At 29.7% G+C, this 22,128-nt stretch overlaps 1 protein-coding gene across 6 annotated transcripts in view; it reads left to right on the forward strand.

Annotated features, from left to right (window-relative positions):
- The window catches only part of LOC145267136 (high mobility group protein 20A-like), a 67,567-nt gene that overhangs the window by 42,578 nt on the left and 2,861 nt on the right, over positions 1-22,128 (forward strand). For 4 of the 6 annotated variants that reach the window (XM_080123171.1, XM_080123176.1, XM_080123177.1 and 1 more), the window contains 6 exons: positions 198-312; positions 524-658; positions 9,545-9,591; positions 16,041-16,116; positions 18,213-18,428; positions 21,492-21,630. In XM_080123171.1, coding sequence (XP_079979297.1) covers positions 198-312; positions 524-658; positions 9,545-9,591; positions 16,041-16,116; positions 18,213-18,428; positions 21,492-21,630 — 728 coding nt within the window. The remainder of the gene's footprint in view (positions 1-197; positions 313-523; positions 659-9,544; positions 9,592-16,040; positions 16,117-18,212; positions 18,429-21,491; positions 21,631-22,128) is intronic. The other 2 variants (XM_080123175.1, XM_080123174.1) reach the window with 1 other exon arrangement.

The raw sequence follows: 22,128 nt of genomic DNA on the forward strand, positions 1-22,128 counted from the left end.
AGGATGAATTGTGGAGTATAACGATCAGCTTTGGCAGCTGAGAGAACACATCGAAATTGAGAGTTGTTGCTAATGATGGTGTTGGTGAAAAGGAGTGATGTAAATTTCTATTTAGATTACAGTTTTATAAAAAAGAATTTGTCTTAAAAAATGATAAAAAACCCAAAAATTTTAATTTAATTTTTTTTCAACTTTAGCGATACCTTGATGATGCTGAAAAAGACAAAGAAAGGTACTTGCGTGATATGGAGGCCTACCAAAAAACAGATGCTTATAAATTATTCAAATTACAAAAAGAAAAGAAATTAAAAAGTGAGTTCATTTTATTTTTTTTTTAAAGTTTTTTTTTTATTTTGTTTGAAATTTAAAAAAGTAAAAAAACTGATCTAAATAATATTACTACCATTGTGACTACCTACAGCTGTAAGTTTAACGAAACAAATTCTCGTATGAGTCAGCAAGTTACGATTATTTGACTTGCTTGATTCAAGTGTTAGCATTAGTTTCCCCGGTTCTTTTTTAGAATCAGGTACTCACCAGAGGGACCACCTGAAGGTTGCCAACATCCCCAGTGAAAGTGTTGCAATAGATTCGACGGAACTTGAACGCGGCACACCAGGCCAACAGTCAGCGCTGGTATCGACGGCACCTCCCAGCTGTAAGTTAGTACTAACAAATGAACATGATTGCGCGCACTTACACACTAATACTTTTTGTAATTGCCCCCACCCAAAGATATGAGTAAAATACATGGTCATCCCTATAACCAGCCAGGTGATCATGCAACTGTCGTCTTTTACTGGAGGTGATGTGAATTTTCTATGATAATTAATATTGTAGTAAAAACAGAAAATTGCGAGATTAATTTGATGTTTATATGTTTTACATAGAACCACAATGAGCTGATTAATAAATTTAACAATTATTGACAAATTCCTATAATGCAAATAACATTGAATAAGCAATGACACATATTTCAATAAGTTATGATGGTTCTTGTCCAGAATTTCTCCTATATTAAAAAACAAAAATAATGAAAAATCTGTATTGGATACATGCCTGTATAAAAAAACAAAAATATCATATTTTAAAAATCACATAAATTGATCAAGAAAATAGAATTCTATGAGTATCTGAGAAATCACTGTCTTGCCTGCCATTTTGAAAACAAAATTTCAAGAAACAAAGGAAGATAACTCAACAATAATTCATACTAGATTTATATTGTAATGCCTGTGAATTCCCATTAACAGTTAAACAAATTTTACTTATCTTGCCTCCAGTTAGAGATGCCAAATGTTAGATCTCTATGGCTGTTATAGAAATGACCATGGTAAAATAGCATCTTGTGTGTATACAATGTAGTATACAATGAATCGTTTACAACAAGTTATTTAGTTTCAGCATTAATCCAAAAAGGGTTAATCTGGCATCAATAAAAACAAACTAACCTTAAAACAATCATCCCTGCATGTTTTAGATCGTCCTACACAAATTTAATGTCCATATTTCCATTGCTGTTCATAATTCTATTAACCCATGTTGTGTTTTTGGTTGACCAATAAGAATTGCTTTATTTCAGGATGAGACATTTTCAGTACTATACAATATTATTGGTATTTACTTGTCATTGGTTAGAAAATAATTTTGAATATAGTCATGTTTAAAATGTATGCTTTGAAAGAAAGATTAAAAATAACATTTGCAATATGAGGGTAAGTAAAAAAAACAACTCTTAAAAAAGCTACTTGCCTTGAGGCTGTTACAATTATTTCTAAAATGGTAATGAATCAAAACAATTTTTTTATTAAAAAATCTTAAAAATATCAAATATAATTATTTAAAGATTTCAGCTGATTTTTAATACACTAAGATGTTCAATCGTTGTTCAAAATTCCTTCTATATTAAAAAACAAAAATATCTGTATGTTATATGTGCCCGTGATTTAAAGAAAATATTGTATGCTAAAAATCATGTGAATTGAATAAGTAGTTTTATTTTTTATAAAGAAAATCATTTTAAAATGATTTTTGAGTTTTTCTAAACACTCCACCTCTTCCTATCTTAAGAATAGCTTTCTAAAATCTTGCAAAAGTTTAAATTATCTTTTGTTCCTTTAGACTGCGATAAAATTTGATATTGTTATTTAAAAATAAACCTACACAATCTGTTTACATGATTTCTGATGTACGATATTTTTTCCGTCATCATACAGATTTTATTTTTTTTGTGTTTGAGGTGGATTCTGAACAAGCATCACATTATTTCCTTTTCATTTTTTTAATTTAATGTGATATAATTGGTTAATAAATCTTTTCATTTTTTTAATTTAATGTGATATAATTGGTTAATTAATCTTTTCATTTTTTTAATTTAATGTGATATAATTGGTTAATTAATCTTTTCATTTTTTTAATTTAATGTGATATAATTGGTTAATAAATCTTTTGCTTTCTTTTGGTCACCATGACTTATTTAATTTTTGATCTGATATAATGTGATCGTATCTGTTGAGTTCTAAATAGTGGTGGGACGATTAATCGGAATCGGAATTGTTAATCGTAAGAATCGTGTATTTTGGGAGGTATCGGAATCGGAATCGCATCGTTAAAAAATACCTTAATTTTCCGATTCCTTCATTACGATTCTTTTAGTCTGATGTTGAAAAAAAGAAAAAAAATCCTGATATTTCTAACCGCAAGAGAGAAATGTAGCATGTTATAAAAAGAAACCAAAGAAATTCATTATTAACAGGGCAATGCTTAGTGCCCCCTCCCTTACAAGGTTCATTCATTCAGATCTATTGTAATCAAAACTACAAAAGAGTTAACTTGAAAAGAAGTATGCAGGGCTCTACATTGCGAGTAAAAATAAAAAACCGCTTATCTTTTTGGCGATTGTTTTTTTTACTGACAAATCTTCTAATACTGAATGAAAATGCTTTTTCAACTTATATTTTCTTAAAATAAAACGAGCAAAGTCAAATTATTTAAACAGTAAAAGGTTTAATAGAACAATATACTTTTTTTCTTTTTTTAAAAGAAGGCTTTTGAAAGAAATATCTCTAAAATGAAATTGATCAAGTTGTATTATTTCGCAAAATTTTGACAGTAGTCGGCTTCTTTTGAAGTTTCAAAAAAATCGACCCCATACCTATCTCTTCCAAACCTAAAGTTATTAAATAACCCCTTCGTTAATTTAAAGGTAATTAATTCAATTCAGTCAAGTTGTTTTTTTTTAATTTCATTGAAATAAAATCCATTATTTTTTCTATTTTTTTTTCCAGAAAGATAAAACCCTGAATTTGATTATATTAAAAGCAGAATAATATATAATCTTTTTTCTAGAATTTTAAATTGAAAATTAAAAAAAAGTGTTTGGCGCAGTTTTTTGCCGAACGAAAAAGAAATATATTTTTTAAAAGGATTTGTAATCAATTAATTTTTATGTCTAAATAATATTTACGATTAATTGAATAATTTCATTTTAAAAAGTATTTATAAATAGAATTTTACTTAAGACTTATAGTTTAGCAATATATAACCGCATCAACCATGTGTGAATTGAACACAGTCAACCAAAAAAAAAAATTCAAAAGAAAATGCATATTTGCATTTCATTATGTAAACTTTTATACATTGGTTTCAAAAATTAAATTCTATAAGTTTTTTTTTGTTAACTACTGAACAACGTGGAAAGGTGTGGGGGGGAGGAAAAAAGGAAATTAAATGATGATAATAAATTATGATAACCGTCTTTGAAAGGCACTAAACTCCTAAAATTTATTTCTTAAAAATATTAAGCGGCATTCCCTGGCGATTTTAAAGCACTCTCTCTCTCTCAAAAAAAAAAAAAAAAAAAAAAAAAAAAAAAAAATTTGATTTTTAAGTTTGGGAAAGATATATTTATTATAACCGAATTCCTGTATGAAGACTGGATCTACTCTTTATTGGACGTTAATTTGAGAGATAAGTAATTTTTCAATGTTTAATATGTTTTTAAAGTTTTAATTATCAATTAAATTTTTTCATTGCGTTTTTTTTTCAATTTATTTAAAAAAAAAAAACAGGGTTTAAAATGTATTTTTCAAGGTAACAAGCTTCGAAATAAGTCTAATAAAAAAAATCACTTAATTTTTAATTTCGACAACCCTGAGAATTTAATTATTAAAAAAATATTGAAATGTGACATTTTTTTTATTTAACATTTCTATTAGTTCAATTAATTTTCTTTCAATAATTCATTTCACTCAACAAACTTCACCATTTTTTTTCATTTTTTTTTTATCTTTTTCTGTAATTTTGGTAATTATGTTTGCTCAATTTTATCTAGTATTTCATTTGTTTTTTATAGTGGTATCATTTTTATATGTGTTCCTTTGATATACCCTATTTCAAAATTAGTTTGGCTAAACTTATTCTTCACGTTAGAAACAACGTGTAAAAGCAATGAAAAAGTTAGAAAAAACAATAGGTGTTAACTACTCTTTGTGAATTATGGAGGTCTGAAGAACTACCGTCACAAATACAACTATCAATAGCCAAACAAAAAATCGTTTTTGAAATTCCTTTAATTGTAACTTTTCGCTATACCTACATTTTGGTATAAAACACAAAAACTTTCGATTAATGGTATTTCTCAAATATGGTCGTTAACTTTGGAAGGGTTATTTTGTATCTACAGCGCCATGTCACGTGGTATATTGTTTTTTTTCATTACGCACGTTCATTTATAAATTATTAAATTAAATATTTATCTTTTTTATATTTAATTAGTATATATTTTCTTTCTCTTCCGCTATATTTTTTTATTTAATTCATTAAATCTGTTAATTATGAGGACCAAAATAATGAATCGTGTTAATTTATTCTCTAATTTTCTTGTTTTTGTTCTGTTATATAAATTCTATTTTATTTGTTTTTTCTCTGAAGGATAAATTCCATTTTCTTTGGGTTTTTTTTTCTGTATTCCAATTAAGTAAAATAAATTTCCTCTAAAATAAATTTTGCTAATTTTTCCGTTTAGTTTACTATATAATGATTTTATTTAAACCAAAACATGACGGTGTAGACATAAAATATCTCTTCCAAAGTTAGGGACCATATTTGGGAACTACCGACCATAAGTATAAAACTACCTGGTATATTTCAAAACAATAATTCCCTAGGAATCGGAATCGGAATCGTACTTGGTATCGGAATCGTTAATCAATATTTTCCTGGAATCGGAATCGGAATCGTATAAAAATTAGGAATCGTCCCAACACTAGTTCTAAACATAAGTGACCATCGACTGAGTCATCAGTATGGACCATAATTCTGTCCAAACGATGAATTGTCAAGGAAGTAACTCTACAAATTTGACATGATAGATGTTGAAAAAAAAAAATGATTGAACCTGAATAATAGACATTGGTTCTTGTCCAAGATTCTTCCTATATTAAAAAAACTAACGAAAAATCCATATGATGTACATAGTTGTAACGAAACGAAAATATCATATTCCAAAAATTACGTAAATTGATCAAGTAGTTTTCTTTTTAAAATAAGAAAATGAAATTTTATGAGTAACTGTCTTGTCTGCCATTTTGAAAACAATCTAAAAACCCGCAAAAAAGGGGAGATAACTCAATAATTCCGACTTGTGAGATTTACGAATTCCTAATGATAATTCAAGATTTTCTTTATAAAAATAGAAAAGTAAAGTTAGATCAATTTATGTGATTTTTTGATATAAATTTTTCATTTTGTCACAGTACATAATACAACATATACAGTATAATCATGCTAACACACCGGTTCTTTTTAGATCACCAAAGTTAAGCATTATTGACTAGGAGCTGTATGTGCTTTGCACTTATCTCAGCATTGTTTTCAGTTTTGAATTTCTTATTACCATTGGAATCAAGCAGTGTTGACTCAGGAAAGGAGTGGTTAGGGATTGTGCAATCCTTGCTCCACAATTCAGGATGATCAGATGGTCATTGTTGTTCCAATGGCTGAACATTCTCTTCATACAAATTTTCTTCAGTTTTGTTTTTTAATATAAGAAGAATTCTAGCCAAGAATTTGGACATCTTCAGTTGAAAATTTATGTTTCATAGTTTCAATTTTATGCGTCCATACAAATTTTCATCTGATATTTTTCTGACCTTTATCACACAAATCAATTTATGTAATGATCGCTGATAAGAATCGATGGTGCTCTCAAAATTTTTGTAATGATCGCTGATAAGAATCGATGGTGCTCTCAAAACTTTTGTAATGATCGCTGATAAGAATCGATGGTGCTCTCAAAACTTTTGTAATTATCGCTGATAAGAATCGATGGTGCTTTCAAAATTTTTGTAATGATCGCTGATAAGAATCGATGGTGCTTTCAAAATTTTTGTAATGATCGCTGATAAGAATCGATGGTGCTTTCAAAATTTTTGTAATGATCGCTGATAAGAATCGATGGTGCTCTCAAAACTTTTGTAATGATCGCTGATAAGAATCGATGGTGCTTTCAAAATTTTTGTAATGATCGCTGATAAGAATCGATGGTGCTCTCAAAACTTTTGTAATGATCGCTGATAAGAATCGATGGTGCTTTCAAAATTTTTGTAATGATCGCTGATAAGAATCGATGGTGCTCTCAAAATTTTTGGTTAAGTTATATCTTTTGGAGTTGCATCACAAGATGTTTTCAATGTAGTCTTTATAGATTCAATACATTGATGTTTTCAAGTTTCTTGAAACTATTATTTGAATTCTTCAGATTATACTGTTCTCATCTTGAATGTTATTCTCACAACATTTTGGCAATGTAACCTCTGACCTTCTTTAGATATATTTTGTTGAACTCGAGAATTTGTATTTTGAATGAAATCATTTATTTAATCCACAAAGTTAGATTACTCTCGTTCTATACAAATCACCGACAAACATACAAAGATTCTTGAGTTTGCTAAGAAACACCTGAAGAAGTTCGGATGTTACATTGGATGAAATGTTGTGATGATGCATATTTCAAATTATCAATCCTCATATAAAAAATATTGAAACAAGTTTTCAAACTATCTTGACCAATTCCTTTTTCGATGTTTAATGTCTTCTTCAATAGATCAAAGGAGTATTATTGTTTCTCAACGTTTTCTTTTGCCCCCCCCCTTCAATACGAGTTTTTAATGTTTCTCTTCATGTTAGCTTTATTTCATAACCCCCAGCCCCCTTGTTTCTCAATTTAATGTACCTAAGGAAGTAGTTTGAATAAAAATATGGCATCAAAAACAAAAACAATATCTGGATTAATATTTTATGTAAATTAATTTAATATGTACAAACAAAAGTTTATTACCAAATTGATTGTAATCCCCAAAAGCAAACTCCTCCTAACTAACCTGATGTAATTCGCACCAATAAATCTCTGTAATCTTGAAAGGAGAACTAACTTTTAGTAATTTAATAAAAATTATTAAAAGCATTTCAAAAATACAGATGCTGATGTGTGCCCGAATGCAGTGTAGACCAATCCGCAATAGGGAAAATAACCAATTTTTTTTTTTTATAAAAGTAATGCAAATGTAAATCTGTTTTTCTATTCATCATTACTTTGTCCCAAAGTCGTGCGATTTTTCATATTCTGCAAACTTATTTTCTAGTCCTCCCAGTTCAAAATGTCAACTGTCTCCAGATTCCAATTGGATTGGTTTTTTCTAATCATTTACTTTTAAATTTGCTCTGACCAACAAACTTTCCTGCAAGCCATCTTTGTGCATTCAGCAGGATGAACATTTTACATAACCAATTCATCCTTAGTACAACCTCCATAATGGGTAAATTTAGTCTTCTCAACAAATCCTCTGAGTTAATGTGCTTGGTTTGTGTATCTTAATTACTTATTTCATAAACTGCTTAACATGGTCTTGGATATTCTCTCCCTGATAAATCACTTATCTAAAAGTCAACTAACAAGATAAAAATGCTGAATGTTATTTTCTCTAAAACATTCAGACCAAATTTATCTTGCAATCATTCAACCTTTACACCCCAACTTTTGAACAACTATATGTCACACATAATTTTCAATAAAAAGGTGTTTTATAGTGTCAATAATTTGATAAATCAAATACTCATAGAAAAATGCCCATCCCAGGACGGGTAAAATTAATAATTCTTCAAACAATGATTTTGCACCAATTTTATGTCTCCTTAAGATGATTAAAATCACGATATAATGTTAATGTGATTCCATTCCATTTAATCCCATTTTGATTAAACTGCATTACATGATTTTTTACTGTAGAAAATATCTTAAACTTATAGTTTAAGCTTAAGCGGTTTTAGGGAAATTGAAATTCAGGGTATCTTGCTGAATTGAATGACTGAATCAAATTTCATGCAATTAATATAATTCAAATTTTTAAATAAAAAGTATTAAAAATTTCACAAAAATCAAAAGTATTTGAATTTTTAACTCTACGTTTACCTCCATTTACATAAAACTAAATTAAACTAAATATAGCCTATACTTGGGCCCCTTGTGCTGATCAGTTGTTTCTAAAACTCATAATGATTACTCAATCAGTGAATCTTGTACATACAAAATATACAAACACATATATATATATACCTACCTAATATTATATATACTAGACACAAAATATGCCGTTTTAGTTTTATAAAATCGGATGAATTGCATGCATGTGTGCAAAAATTTATGCTGGTTGCGTGTTATTTTTATATGACAGCTACTTAAACAAAAAATTAAATTTATAAAAATCTTGTACAATTTTGAAATATTAATATTAGTAACATTTTTGTAGGCTTAAAAAAAAAAAAAAATGTTAAAAAAATGGAAACACATTTAATGTAAGGATTTTCCATTCTAGAACCGATTCATAACTTTTGGATTCTTTATGTATAAATTTGCATGTACAAATTAATTTTAATTCTATTTGCAAAAAAGAAGAAAATATTGCTATGAGGCAAATTGAATCAAAAAAGAGCTAAAATTGTTAGTGTTAACATTGAATTAATTTTCTGCCATTAAAATGATTGAATATTTATTCAAACTATTGAATTGTATATATTATTTATTTATTTTTATCTATTTACGACTGAATAATTCCTGTATTGACAAGCCTTCAAACACACCTTTTATTAAAATTTAATTTAACTTCATGTTCATGAAAAGACTAGCTTGTTCATTTCTATAAAGAACAAACCGAAATATAAACTTCTACTTAGTTTATAAATTTTTATAATTTCGGTGATACTATATAAAAACAAAATAAATACATATATGAAATCTATGGAAAAGAAGCGAGGGCTACATTGAAACTTTTTGTCACCAGATTGTCACAGGATTGCATGTCATACGCAAAATGTATGTATGTATGTATGTGTGTGTGTGTGTGTGAGATAATTCATTAAAAATATATTTTTATTGCATAAATTTGAACAATATGTTAATGTTGAAAAACTCAAAATAAATTCAATCGATGACTTATATGTTTGTTGAACTAAACTAATCTTTTTTGTAAAAACATTTTCTGTCTAGATGAACAAAGAGACGAATATGATGGTCAGAATGGTTCAGGTTTAGAAGTAAGTAAAATTGTTATCTTTTCATAATTCTAACATTGATTTTTTGTTTTTATGCCTTGTTTTGATTGCAAATTTTGAAAATTGTAATGTTCGAATACCCCTGCAACTTATCTCCATGATAGTAGCCCCCTACTTCAAAGTGCCACTGTGCCTTGTTTGGTGTGAAAATTGAATAAAAATAAGTAAAAAAAAGTTCAGATATCCATAGCATTGGTGTATATATAAGGTTGCTTCAAAACTCCTTAGATGGTCAAGTTAAATTTTAAATAATCATTTTAACAAACTTAAAACTGACTGTTTGAATAGTTCAAAGTTAATTAATTTCAAACTACACTTTTTCAAACATTACAATTTTCAAAGTTTTCAATTTTTATGCTAACTAGCAATTCTATAGCAAGTCTATACTTTTATTTTGCTAGCTATTTTCCTCTGAAGAAAAATGCCTAATTTTTTAAACCCCATGAAATAAGAAATAATTTTTTGTAAATTGTATTCTTTAATTTTGAACAATAAATTTTGTAAATGCTAAATTGCATAGTTTATCATCATCGTCATCAGGACGGGCTCCTTGCCCGGACCAATGTGACTCTTCCTCTCCAGAGTTTCCCATCCTCCATCAGCCGCCTCAAACCTTCAGGTTCACAGTTGGCGTTGTGTGCCATCTGCTGGACACACACGGATCCAGGTCGTTCTCTGCTTGTGCGTCCGTGTCATGGAGAATCATAGGTGTCTTTGTCTTTCCCCGATGGCATTAGACATGGCAGGCCGCCACAAAGCTGCTGCCTTGTGGGATGATTTTACCATGATGCACCTTATACTGTTCGTAGCATATGGATGCATGTGCCGTCTAGTCTTCCCTCCAATCCCCTGGTGAGTGTCCAGGCTGCAGTACTGCAAAGAAGGACAGACTCCGCCATGGCCCTGAAGAACTGCACTTTCAGTTTGTTAGTTGGCCGCGAAGTCCATACTGAATGCAGCCCATCTAATGCGGCCCATGCTTTTGAGATGCGAACCTCGGCATCTCCTTCTGTGGAAACCATGTTGCTGCCCAGGTAAGTAAACTCAGTGATCTCCTTCAGCGCTGATCCAGAGCCTCGACCTCCCCCTTCACATTGAAAGTCAAAAACTTTGTCCCATCCGTATTAATGTGGAGACCAATGTCATTTGCAGACTTTTCTAGCTTGCGTAACCGTGTTTGCACATCAGCAGTTTTGTTCGCGAACAAAGCAATATCGTCTACATAATCTGCATCAGTTGTGTGCTGATTGATGACGTCTGTTTCTGGATTTATTCAGGGTGAAGCCTAGCGTGTTGTGTATATCAACAGAGGTGTGAAGTACAAAGTCAAGACAGACAATGAAAAGAAAAGGGGGCAAGAGTATCTCTTTGTAGAACCCCGGTGTGGATGTCGAAAAATTCAGGGTCCTCATCTGGCAACCTGACCATTGCTCGAGTGTGCCCATATAGCATCATGATAGCATTAATGACTTTGTTTGGAATGCCATATGCTTTTAATATGCTGGCTATTTTTCCTTTATGTACGGAGTCGAATGCTTTGGAGAAATCTACAAAGATCATGACTGCCTCAATGTTTTTTGCTTTGACTCCTTCAATCAGTCTCCTAACAGTAAGTATTTGACTAGTAGTAGAGCGATTCTTTCTAAATCCATTCTGGTTCTTCCTGAGCACTTCTTCGATCTTTGGTTGGATATGGTTGAGAAGCATGGCATTATAGATTTTTGCTGCAATTGGAGTGAGTGTTATTCTTCTGTAATTGCATGGCATGTTTAGGTCACCCTTCGTGAATAATTTTTTGATTATATATAGAATTGCATGAATTAAGAAGAATGTCATTGAAGCCAACTATGACTCTAAATCAAACCAGAATTCCATTTTGCATAGTTTAACTTCCCTCATATATCATTCAAACACAGTAGTGTTTGAATGATATATGATTAAGTGGCAGTTTTAATCATTTAGAACTGCTTTAAAACTTCACCGCTCACTCATTTTTTGACCAAATTTCAAACAATTATTACAATTTGTAGATCACCTTCTCAGCCATATTGTGAAAAAAAAGTTTCAATTTTTGTTCAGTAAAAGAAAAGTTATGATGAATTTACTGGTGTTCAAAATCGTAAAAAAATATAAGGAGTTGAGCGACAGTTTTTATGACTGGTTTCCATAGCAACCATGTCGCTTCAGTGACTACTGTTGCTACCAATTCACCGCTCTCGTTTAAAAGAGAAGTAACAAGTGAAACAAAGAGAATGAAAGAATGATAATTGGGAGGATTTTATTGAAAGCAGACAAGTACTGTACATTGTTATTACATATGTGTATGTTATGTTTTATAGGGGCAAAAAATAAGGCTGAAATTAAACAAAGAACAAGTGAATTTATTGGAAGCCTGAAAAATCATGGATTACAATAGAAAAATGCGAGCATGAAAAGTAATATGATTAAGCTTAAACATGGAAAAGTAAAGGGCTAGTTGTTAAAACTGGAAAAGAAAAGGACAAGATAAAAATATAATAAATTTATAACTTAAAATATTCCAGCATTAAGAATTTCTTTTAAAAATTCAATTTATAACATGATATAATCAATTCTTAATGCTGCAATATTTTAAGTTATAAATTTATTATATTTTTTATTAAAATCTTTTGTCCTTTCCTTTTCCAGTTTTAACAACTAGTCTTTTACTTTTCCATATTACTTTTCATGCTAGCATTTTTCTATTGTAATATATCTATGTATATATTCCTGTGGAAATATATTTTATTTCATTACTAGCTGTACCCGGCCACGCGTTGCTGTGGCTCAGTTTGTTAAAATGGAACACATGTGAAAGTAGAGAAAAGTTTGATTCTTTTTTTCCAGAGAATGTACAAATTATTTTTTTTTTTAACAGATGTTAAGAAAATAAACAGAAAAATACTTCCATCATTAATTATGCAAAAAAATAAATAAAATACGATAAAACTTGCTGAGTATGCACTGTTTTACGGTTGTTGTAAAAATGTAACGGAAACTTAAATTTCGCTTCATTTTAATCTTTTTTAATTATTTAATTGTCCCCCCCCCAACGAATATAATCAAAACAGTAACATTCAACAATTGTACTTTATCTATATAAAACACAAAATGGGTGTTTGTATTACTGTACACATAGATTCGAAAAAGTTGTGAAAAAAAAAACCAAACAAATATATAACAAATAAATGTGATCAAAGCCAAGATAAGTTACTTTTCTGCCAAACTGGATAGATATATTTTTCGTGTTTTTATTCAATTCAGCTCGAAAACCATACAGTGTTTACCGATGTATTCGAAATTTCAAGATGGCGTCTCCATCTCACACCCTCATTAACACCGTAAGTATGGAAGAAGGTGTTATAAATAAAAAACTATACAAAATTTATAACATCTTTTCCCACACTTACGTGTTAAAGAGAGAATCAGACGCCATCTTGAATGTTCCAATACATCGGTAAACACTGTATGGTTTTCGAGCTGAATAAACATGTTACATTGAATTGGGAAAAGATGTTATAAATAAAAAACTTAATGAAATACTGTTAAATATATTCGGCGTGTTTTTAATAGTATTTTGTATATTTTTTTATTTATAACACCTTTTTCTATACTTACGGTGTTAAAGAGGGTGTGACTGAGACGGGAGACGCCTTCCTGAATTTTCGAATACATCGGTAAACACTGTATGGTTTTCGAGCCGAATATTGTTACATTGAATAAAAACACGAAAAAGATATCCAGTTTGGCAGAAAAGTAACTGATCTGGGCTTTGAGAACATTTATTTGTTATGTATTTTTTTTTTTTTTTTTGACAACTTTGTCGAATCTATGTGTACAGTAATACAAACCCCCTTCGGAGGTTGTAATGGCCCCCCCCCCACCTAAAATGTAGTTGGAAAAATCGATTTTATAATGAGATTAAAGAATGGTTGGTTAGTCTAAAAAAAGGGTGAAAAACAAAACAAATAAGCAATTAATAATTATTACCAAAAACAATAAATGCTACTTTTTTTTACTGGCACAAATAGAGTTGGATACACAAGTAATAGTCGTAGAGTGATAGAGTGTAAGTAAAACCTGGAATATCCGGTTGTTTCGTTTCGTTTTAACAATGGAAAGAGCAGAAAATGGAGAGAAAAGAAAGAAAGAAGGAAAGACCGAAAGGAAAGATAAAGATAGGGAAGTAACCCCACCACCATCACCCATAAAGCAAAAAGACAACGAAAGGTAAGAAAGAAAGAAAGAAAGAAAGCAAAAAAGCACGTAAGGAAAGAGCGAAACGGAAGTTGTGTTTGTGTAAGTAAGTAAGTTTGGTGCGTTTCACGTAAATGTCAATTCAGGTTTTCATTAAACTTTAACCACGCGGGTTATAACGAAATCGAAGTAATGTAATTGTGAATTCAATTCCAGGTAACGGATTGTGTTCTGTTTGAATCTAATTTTATCATAATAAATGCTTTATAAATTGTGTTTATGTTTTATGCTAAACAATGGCAAAGTAAGCGTGGTTCGTTTCAGTGTAAGTCCAGTTCAGTTTTTAGATAAATTCTTACCGGTGATCGGTTTTAAATGTCTCCTGTGAACGTTCTGGTACGGTGTAAGTGAGTGACGGTGGTAGGATGAATTTGTTAGAGTTTACTTTACTACTTCCATTAAATGTAACCGATTTTTACAGTGGACTCTCACCAGACAGAATATAGGAAACTGTGATCAGCGAGATCCTTGATATGTAATAACCCTATAACATACGACAGATGTCGTGATTCAGTTTGTGTATGATACGGCTGCACCAAATGTATACAGGTGCAGTCCTATAAACGTCAAAGTCGGAGGGGAAAAAATGAGTTCATTTTATTTATATAGAGATAATACATACCACTCCTTATTTAAGAAGCTCAATGTAATCATAGAGCAATATAATGAATGAATGACAAAAGTCTATATTTCAAAATTCATGATGTTGACCATCTTACAATTTATTCCTTTAATTCAGTTGACATTTACAATTCGTATATGCAAATATGTGCAATAGATTATAATTATTGTCATTTGGGTAAATATGGATATATTTATTATAAATAATAAATTTACTAATTAATGAATCAAACATTTCTGGCAGAATATACCTAAATTAATAGAATTTGTTAGTAGGAATATATGGGTTTTAGTGACTTTATAAATTCAAACTGGCATAATGTAAACATATTATAAGGCATTTACAGCTTCTCTTCCAATTTTCGGATTTTTAATCATGTAAAAACACTTTATTTTCCTTTTGATGGATTGATTGTTACTGTTTCTTCTAATGAGTTAAGGGCAAAATAGATTCACTAATTAAGTGATTGATTTTGTGCTACAAAACAGATACTGTCAAGAATTGTAAATGTCAACTGAATTAAAGGAATAAATTGTAAGATGGTCAACATCATGAACTTTGGAATATAGACTTTTGTCATTCATTCATTATATATATAAATAATATGAATATACAGATAGAATTTGTATTATTTAGATTAAAACATTTTGGTTGATATAACCGTTGACTTTCTTCAGGTACACTTTGTTGAACTTTGAAATTTCTGTTAAATTTGAATTTGTTAATTTGAATTTCTGTTAAATTCCAAGGAAGTAGCTTGCTCTTCTTTCATCAGCTATGACCAAATAGAAATCTTAAGCAATTTGTGATTTTAGTCTTAATGCCGTTTCTACTGAGGATTGAACTTCCAACCTCCAGATAAGTTTCACTTAGAACTGATTATCTGTTACGTCACATGGACAGTTTTAGTTGACTTAAACCTATTTTTGTTCTTACTACACACACACACACACACACACATATATATATCTTTTTAATGATATTCTAATCTATTATTTATAATTATTGGTTGTCATCTTAAATTCTAGGCTAGCTCTATTTAGGCGGCCATTGTTGTTGAACATCTGTGCCGCTTTGAGTTTTTTACTCTCCATTGTTCTTCTCTGCCTATGATATTTACTTCATCCCATAAGATAGTGTTACTTTTCCTCTCATGACTTTTCAATATTTTTTACATATTACGGCTTTTCAGTGTCCTTACCTTTTCCAGATTCCCAAGTTAAAAAGATTCATTGAATAATAATACCAAAGATGAGAATAGTCGTCTAAATAATACAAATTATCTAAAAATTACAAAAACTAATACAGATAAGACTCCTAGATAATGTTAGTAGCATACCTGACATAATTTTGTGTTTGTATTGCTAGTTATTGTTTCAGTACACTATTCTTTGTATCGGATATATTTAGAAATAGGGAAAGGATACATGCTGTTACATTTCTTACAAATTTTTTAATAAATTTAATTGCAAATATTTATCTTCAACAATAAAATTTGCATCACTTTTTAACTCATGAATTTGTTTTTTTTTAGCCTGAAAAAGATGAAGAAGACTTTGGCACTTTTGATATTCCTATTTTCACTGAAGAATTCCTTGACCATAACAAAAGTAAACTTCTCTTCTTTTTTTTTCATCATTAATACAATTCTTTTTGTGTATGTTGTTCATTGGTATAAATGAGAGGAAGTGGAGGAGGAAAGAGAGGAAGAGGAGAGGAAAAACACTTTTCTATAATAGAAAAGGTCTAATATTTCTACTGAAAAATGCAAACTCATATTATTATCAATTTAAAAACAAAAGAAATTTCCTTTTGTTTGAATTTTTAAAATTTTGTACTATCATTTAATTAACAATATTCCAAATTTGATGGATTAAACAATATTACTACTTATGCTGATATTTTCTTTTGTTTATAATGGACTATATCAATTTTTTATTCTCCCATTCACTGTTAATAAATAGAAAGAGTGATGAAAGCAAGAGTTATAAATACTGTATAAGATAAGATTGAAAGGAGTAAAACTGTAGTGAACTACTACTATGATGCTGCTACGGTATGCTTCCCTTATTTCTCTCTTTCTCCCTACTCTTCTACTTTTTTTCTTTTAACGTCACCAGAGGTTTCAGCCAATCAGAATAGAGGACTGTCCTGGAGGGAGATACAAAGAAGAAATCAGTCTCAGACATGCGGAAACGATAGAAGCATCAACACGTGACGGACTAGTTTCCCTGGGTAAAGACTTTTATCAAAGAAATGTACCATCCTCTTTGTACCCTATATCTTGGAAACCTTTATAAAACATCATCAATCCTAAAGTCTCGTCGCACTTAATTATAACCGATGTTTTCTTTTCCACAACCGTTCTTTTTCATGAGGAAACAATAGAAGCATCAACATGCGACGGACCAGTTTCCCCTGGGTAAAGACTTTTATCAAAGAAATGTACCATTCTCTTTGTACCCTATATCTTGGAAACCTTTATAAAACATCATCAATCCTAAAGTCTCGTCGCACTTAATTATAACCGATGTTTTCTTTTCCACAACCGTTCTTTTTCAGCACTCTTGTTCTCTCTCTAATGTTGGAGGTGCCCCAAAAAGGGGACCGACCGAAATGGTGACCCTTTTTCAAACATTGTTAAAATTTATGGTAACCGCCATAAAACAACATACAGTGAGATTATTATTATTATTTTTTTTTTTTTTTAGAAATTTGCCATCTTGTGTGTTCTTGGGTTGAAAGCTAATTATCAATGTATCATTAAAAGTGCCAGCTTTGAATAATTGAAAAATTTTCACAAATATCATTTTGTAGCAAGTGAAAATTAATCATAATGGAAGCAATAGTTATTCAATCAAATTAACCTAAACATTAGACAAAATCCTATTAGCTATAACATAGAAGTACAACTTTGAATATTCATTTCAACAGCTAAGACGTTTAATCTTAATATGATTAGAGATCATTTAAGATCAAACTAGGTTTTTTCTAAATAGGAAATCAATAAAAAATTCAAACTTGGATCATGTTAAGTAGATGGAAACAATTTGATAATTGAGCAAAATTTTCATTTACTGAAGTTTTTAACTAATATCTTATTTTAAGCTTGCCATCTTGATGTGTGTGAGTATCTTTATCGGCATAGACACAATATTGTATACACCAAATTTGAAAAAAAAATGTTAATATTTAATGTTAATATTGTATACACCAAATTTGAAAAAAAAATGTTAATATTTAATGTTAATATTGTATACACCAAATTTGAAAAAAAAATGTTAATATTTAAAATAAATTGCACAACAATAAAAATAGTATTTTATTAAATTTATTTATAAAATATAACAGTTCAGAGACCAAACAAATTGCAGATTTTTTAAATGAATATATTTATTTAAATTCTAATTTTTGAACCATGCATATTTTTCCACTAGTAAAATAAATACAATATTTTTTGGAGTTTGTGAGAAGTATTTCCACTTTGAATGCATTGAAATTTGAAAAGAACATATCAGTTCAGAGACCTGATGAAGACAGTTATAGGAGTTGAAAATTAGAATTTAAATAAATTAATGTTTATTTAAAAAAAATAATCTGCATTATGATTGATTTCTGAACCATTATATTTTTCAAATTCTAATATATTCAAACAGATGAAATACTTCTACTCCTTAAAGTTACTTATTTCTTATTTGTTTTTCAGCCCGTGAACAAGAACTACGTCAATTGCGGAAACAGACAACCGAACTGGAAGAACAGAATGCTATTTTAAGCAAACACATTGAAAATATGAGACAAGCCATCGAGAAACTTGAGGTAGAAGCTGTACAGCAAAGGAAACACAATATGGCTCTACAATGTCACTTAACTAAATTGCGCTCACTTCTGACAACAAATTTTGCAAATGTACCTTTACCAGGTAAAAATTTGTTTAAAAATCTTTAACTCAAATCAAATTTGATTCTATTGAAAGCTGGTGATAGCATTGGATTGATGAATACTTATTTATTTGCCTGAGAGAGAATGAAACGGTCTTTAATATGAGGAAAATCCAGCTCTCTAGAAAGGAGCATTTATGAGTCCTATCATGTTAGTGTTCAAGATAACTGTGAACTGAGAGTTGGGTTTCCTTGGAATGTGTCATTTTTCTTTTAGAAATGCTAAAATATTATTAGAAACCAAAATGACTAATTTATGTAATGATCATACACCAAGGCATTTTGTCATTGTATGCGTGATCACCTTTCACATTTTTTAACAAAATATGATCACGCAATCAGCAAAAAATGATGAATGGCGATTAACCTGATGTTGCTAAGTTAAAAAAATTTTGACTTTTAAAATGCATTGGTCCAAATCAAATTGTTGTCCTGTCTGCTAAACCAGTACAATTTAAAATAAACATAATATAAAAAGCGGCAGTACTTGTACAGAATTTGAACCAAACGTAACTCACCGTCTTCTCAACTTTGCTCAGAACATGTCGGCTTTTGCCGAATGTCGCCGATTATCAAAGCCTAACAATGCTACTTAAGAAAAATACTGAAGAAAAAATTAAAAAATAATAGAATCACCAGAAAAAAATAAATAAAAAAGATAAAAAGAAACAATGACATACCGTAACAATTTGTTTTATGCTTGTAATAATTTTTTTAAGTGGAAAAAAAAAAAAAGAAATTTTTTTTTTTTGTGTCAAACAAAATTGAACAAATTTAGTAAGAAAACCATTTTTTGTGTGTCTTTTTCATACTTTTAACAAAGGTTTAAAAATAAAGCACTTTTTTATGTGTTTTTCATGTAATATTTTTTGCCGTTTCGACCGAATTGGGACGAAATTTCAGAAATCTTAAAACTGACTTTCACATGAAAACAATGGTATCTACATATTTTTAAGATGATTATATCAAAAAATTAGGAAAATTGATAAGGTAGAAAATTATTTATTAAAGAAAATAAAAATAGAATTTGAAAACGATCGTAAAACAGTTCAAAAGGGAGGTAATTTTCCGTTGGAATTAAACAAAGATGGCTGCAATTTTTCACCTGCTAATACGATTAAAGTTGTTTTTTTTAATAAATCAGCTAATTTGAACTGCATAATTTGGAAGCTGGCATTGTAATTTATTAGAATTGACAAAAAAAATCAGTTGAAACCATTGTTTTTTATCTGAAAACTCCATTTTTTTACTACAAAATCTCGTCCCAATAATGTAGAAGCACCTATTTTTTTTGCAGTTTTTTTTATTTTTGCAACTAATGTAAAGTAAACTTTTTTCTTTTCCTGAATTTTTTTTTTAAACAAGACAGCTGGGATATTCCCTTAGGATTAGGTAAACTTTTCTATGGTCGTATTAGATGTTAAAGTGGGGTAAGAAAAGACAGTGAATGTGGCAAAACTTTGCCAACTCAATCGAGTAGCTTTAAGATGGAGACAAAAGGATCATTACCAAATTTCTGTCTCCACATAAACTAGAAAACAATAACTGTCGAGAAGCTCTCAGCTGGTCCCGTTAATTTTTTTTCCCCCTCCAATATTTTCCCCAAAGATCGTCTGCTCCTTTACTGCACATTGATCAGCGTCTTAACGTCAGATTTCAATTAAACCCGAGTGCATGACGTCATGTTCTGAGCAAAGCCGATCAGACGCTGAGTTACGTCTCATCGAAATTATGCACAAGTACCAAAGTGACATTTAATTATTGGTTTGAAAAATATTTAGCTGCCAATTATTTTATGGTGAAAAGTCAAAGAATATTTTTGTTTTGAAAAGAATTGTTATAATTTTAAATAAAAATATTTTATTAATTTTGCTTATTTAAAGAATATTTAGCTGACAATGGAAATTATTTTCATGAAAGAAGAAAAAAATTTTTTTCTTAATACCAATCTTGACAGTATTTTAAAAGGAAAATCATTAACTACGGTGTAGAAAGTATCATGACATTTCAACCTGCTCTCTCCAGTTATTCAATATAATTTATTTAGTGTAAATGTAAAGAAATATTTTACATCTGCATTTATGCCTTTCAGTTAATGTTAAAAATAGATTGAAAACTGATGATTCTTATAAACTTTATTTTTTCTACCTTTTGATGTTGTCCTGTTTTTATTTATAATTCAGGCATTTTCATCTAAAATCTTCACTCAATTTGAGTAATCTTCTCGTTCTAATTTGAAAATGTTTGATGTTCACCATAAAAAATTATGCACACAACATCTAAAAATTTTCTTACGTCAGCGTAACCTTTTAAATTGTAAATATGCATTTGTTCACCCGTGTCTGTTCAAAATATAATTAGTTCCACAATCCACTCTGCATAATTAGTTATGACTCATTAAGGAAATAACTTTTTAAAAATTGTTTTGATAAACTATCAAGGATTTCCAAGTGTGAGTTTTTTGCAAGCGAATATCACCTCCCAAATAATTTTTCTATTTAATTTCCATTTACTACTTTGAATCATTGAAACAAAATTAATCTAAAATTCTTTTTGTTATCATCAGTTATTAAGCATCTTTTGCTTGTAAAAATTGAATTTGCATTCCTGCTTATTAAAGCCAGACACATGCACATTCACTTCTACTAAAATAATATTTCTTCTACTTGATCAGAAGAATTTTGACCCATTTGTCTTTCAATATATAACTCTCATAATTTAACCAACGAATATTGTTAGTCAGCATTTAACACCAATCATCAAATCTTTGAATAAATTTTTTAGTGCTTGTAGAATATATGTCAATATGTCGCAATCCACAAACATAAGTGATCTCATCTGAAATGATGACTTTTTAAATCACAAATAAAAACGACTAATTTAGAAATTCTGAGTCATGTAGAATTTTACAGCTGTATTGTTGCACTTGTATAAATATGACCTTATACAGATTTAAAAGTTAATATAAAAAATGAAATCCCATTAAATGCAAATTTGGAAAGAAAAGAAATGCATAAATTCTATAACTGCAAAATATTTTTCAGGGACAAATGAAACGCCAACTTTAGAAACTATTGATACTTACATGGCTAAATTACATTCCATTATCCTGGAATCTCCGCAAGAGAATGACAACCTTGTTACCACTGTGCGTGATATTGTTGGAAGGCTTAATGTCGAAGGGTAAGTAGTTATACTCATTTTTAAAATGTTTGCAATTATTTATTATTTACCATTTTTATTATTATTGTCCTCTTCAATATTATTATCATTCAAAAGAGAAACTATAATTTTTCTTATTAGAAAACCTTTTTTAAATCCTTAAAGGAAATGACTTTTGTTAGGGGGTAGGCATCAGGGAGTCATTTTGGGAGCTATCCTCAAATCATGCTACCAGTTTAGATGATGTATTTGGGTGCTAGTAATGCAAAAATACCAATTTTTTCAAAATTCAGTAATTGCCCTCACTTTTTCTGAGATCAGTTGGTATGGGGCCCAAAATAGAGGAAAATCAACCAAAAACCAACATTATCAAACAATTGGTCATCAAAACGCCCTAAAAGGGGGTTAATTGGTGGTTGGTAGTTAGGACTGATGTGTCAGTATAATTTACTAACAGTTTTGGGCTGTTTTGAGTTTTGTCAGACCAGTAATAGGTCAACAATGACCAAAATTGGCCTA

This window comes from Euprymna scolopes, chromosome 42, assembly GCF_053919585.1.
Source record: "Euprymna scolopes isolate OS-2025 chromosome 42, ASM5391958v1, whole genome shotgun sequence".
Classification (NCBI taxonomy): Eukaryota; Metazoa; Mollusca; class Cephalopoda; order Sepiida; family Sepiolidae; genus Euprymna; species Euprymna scolopes.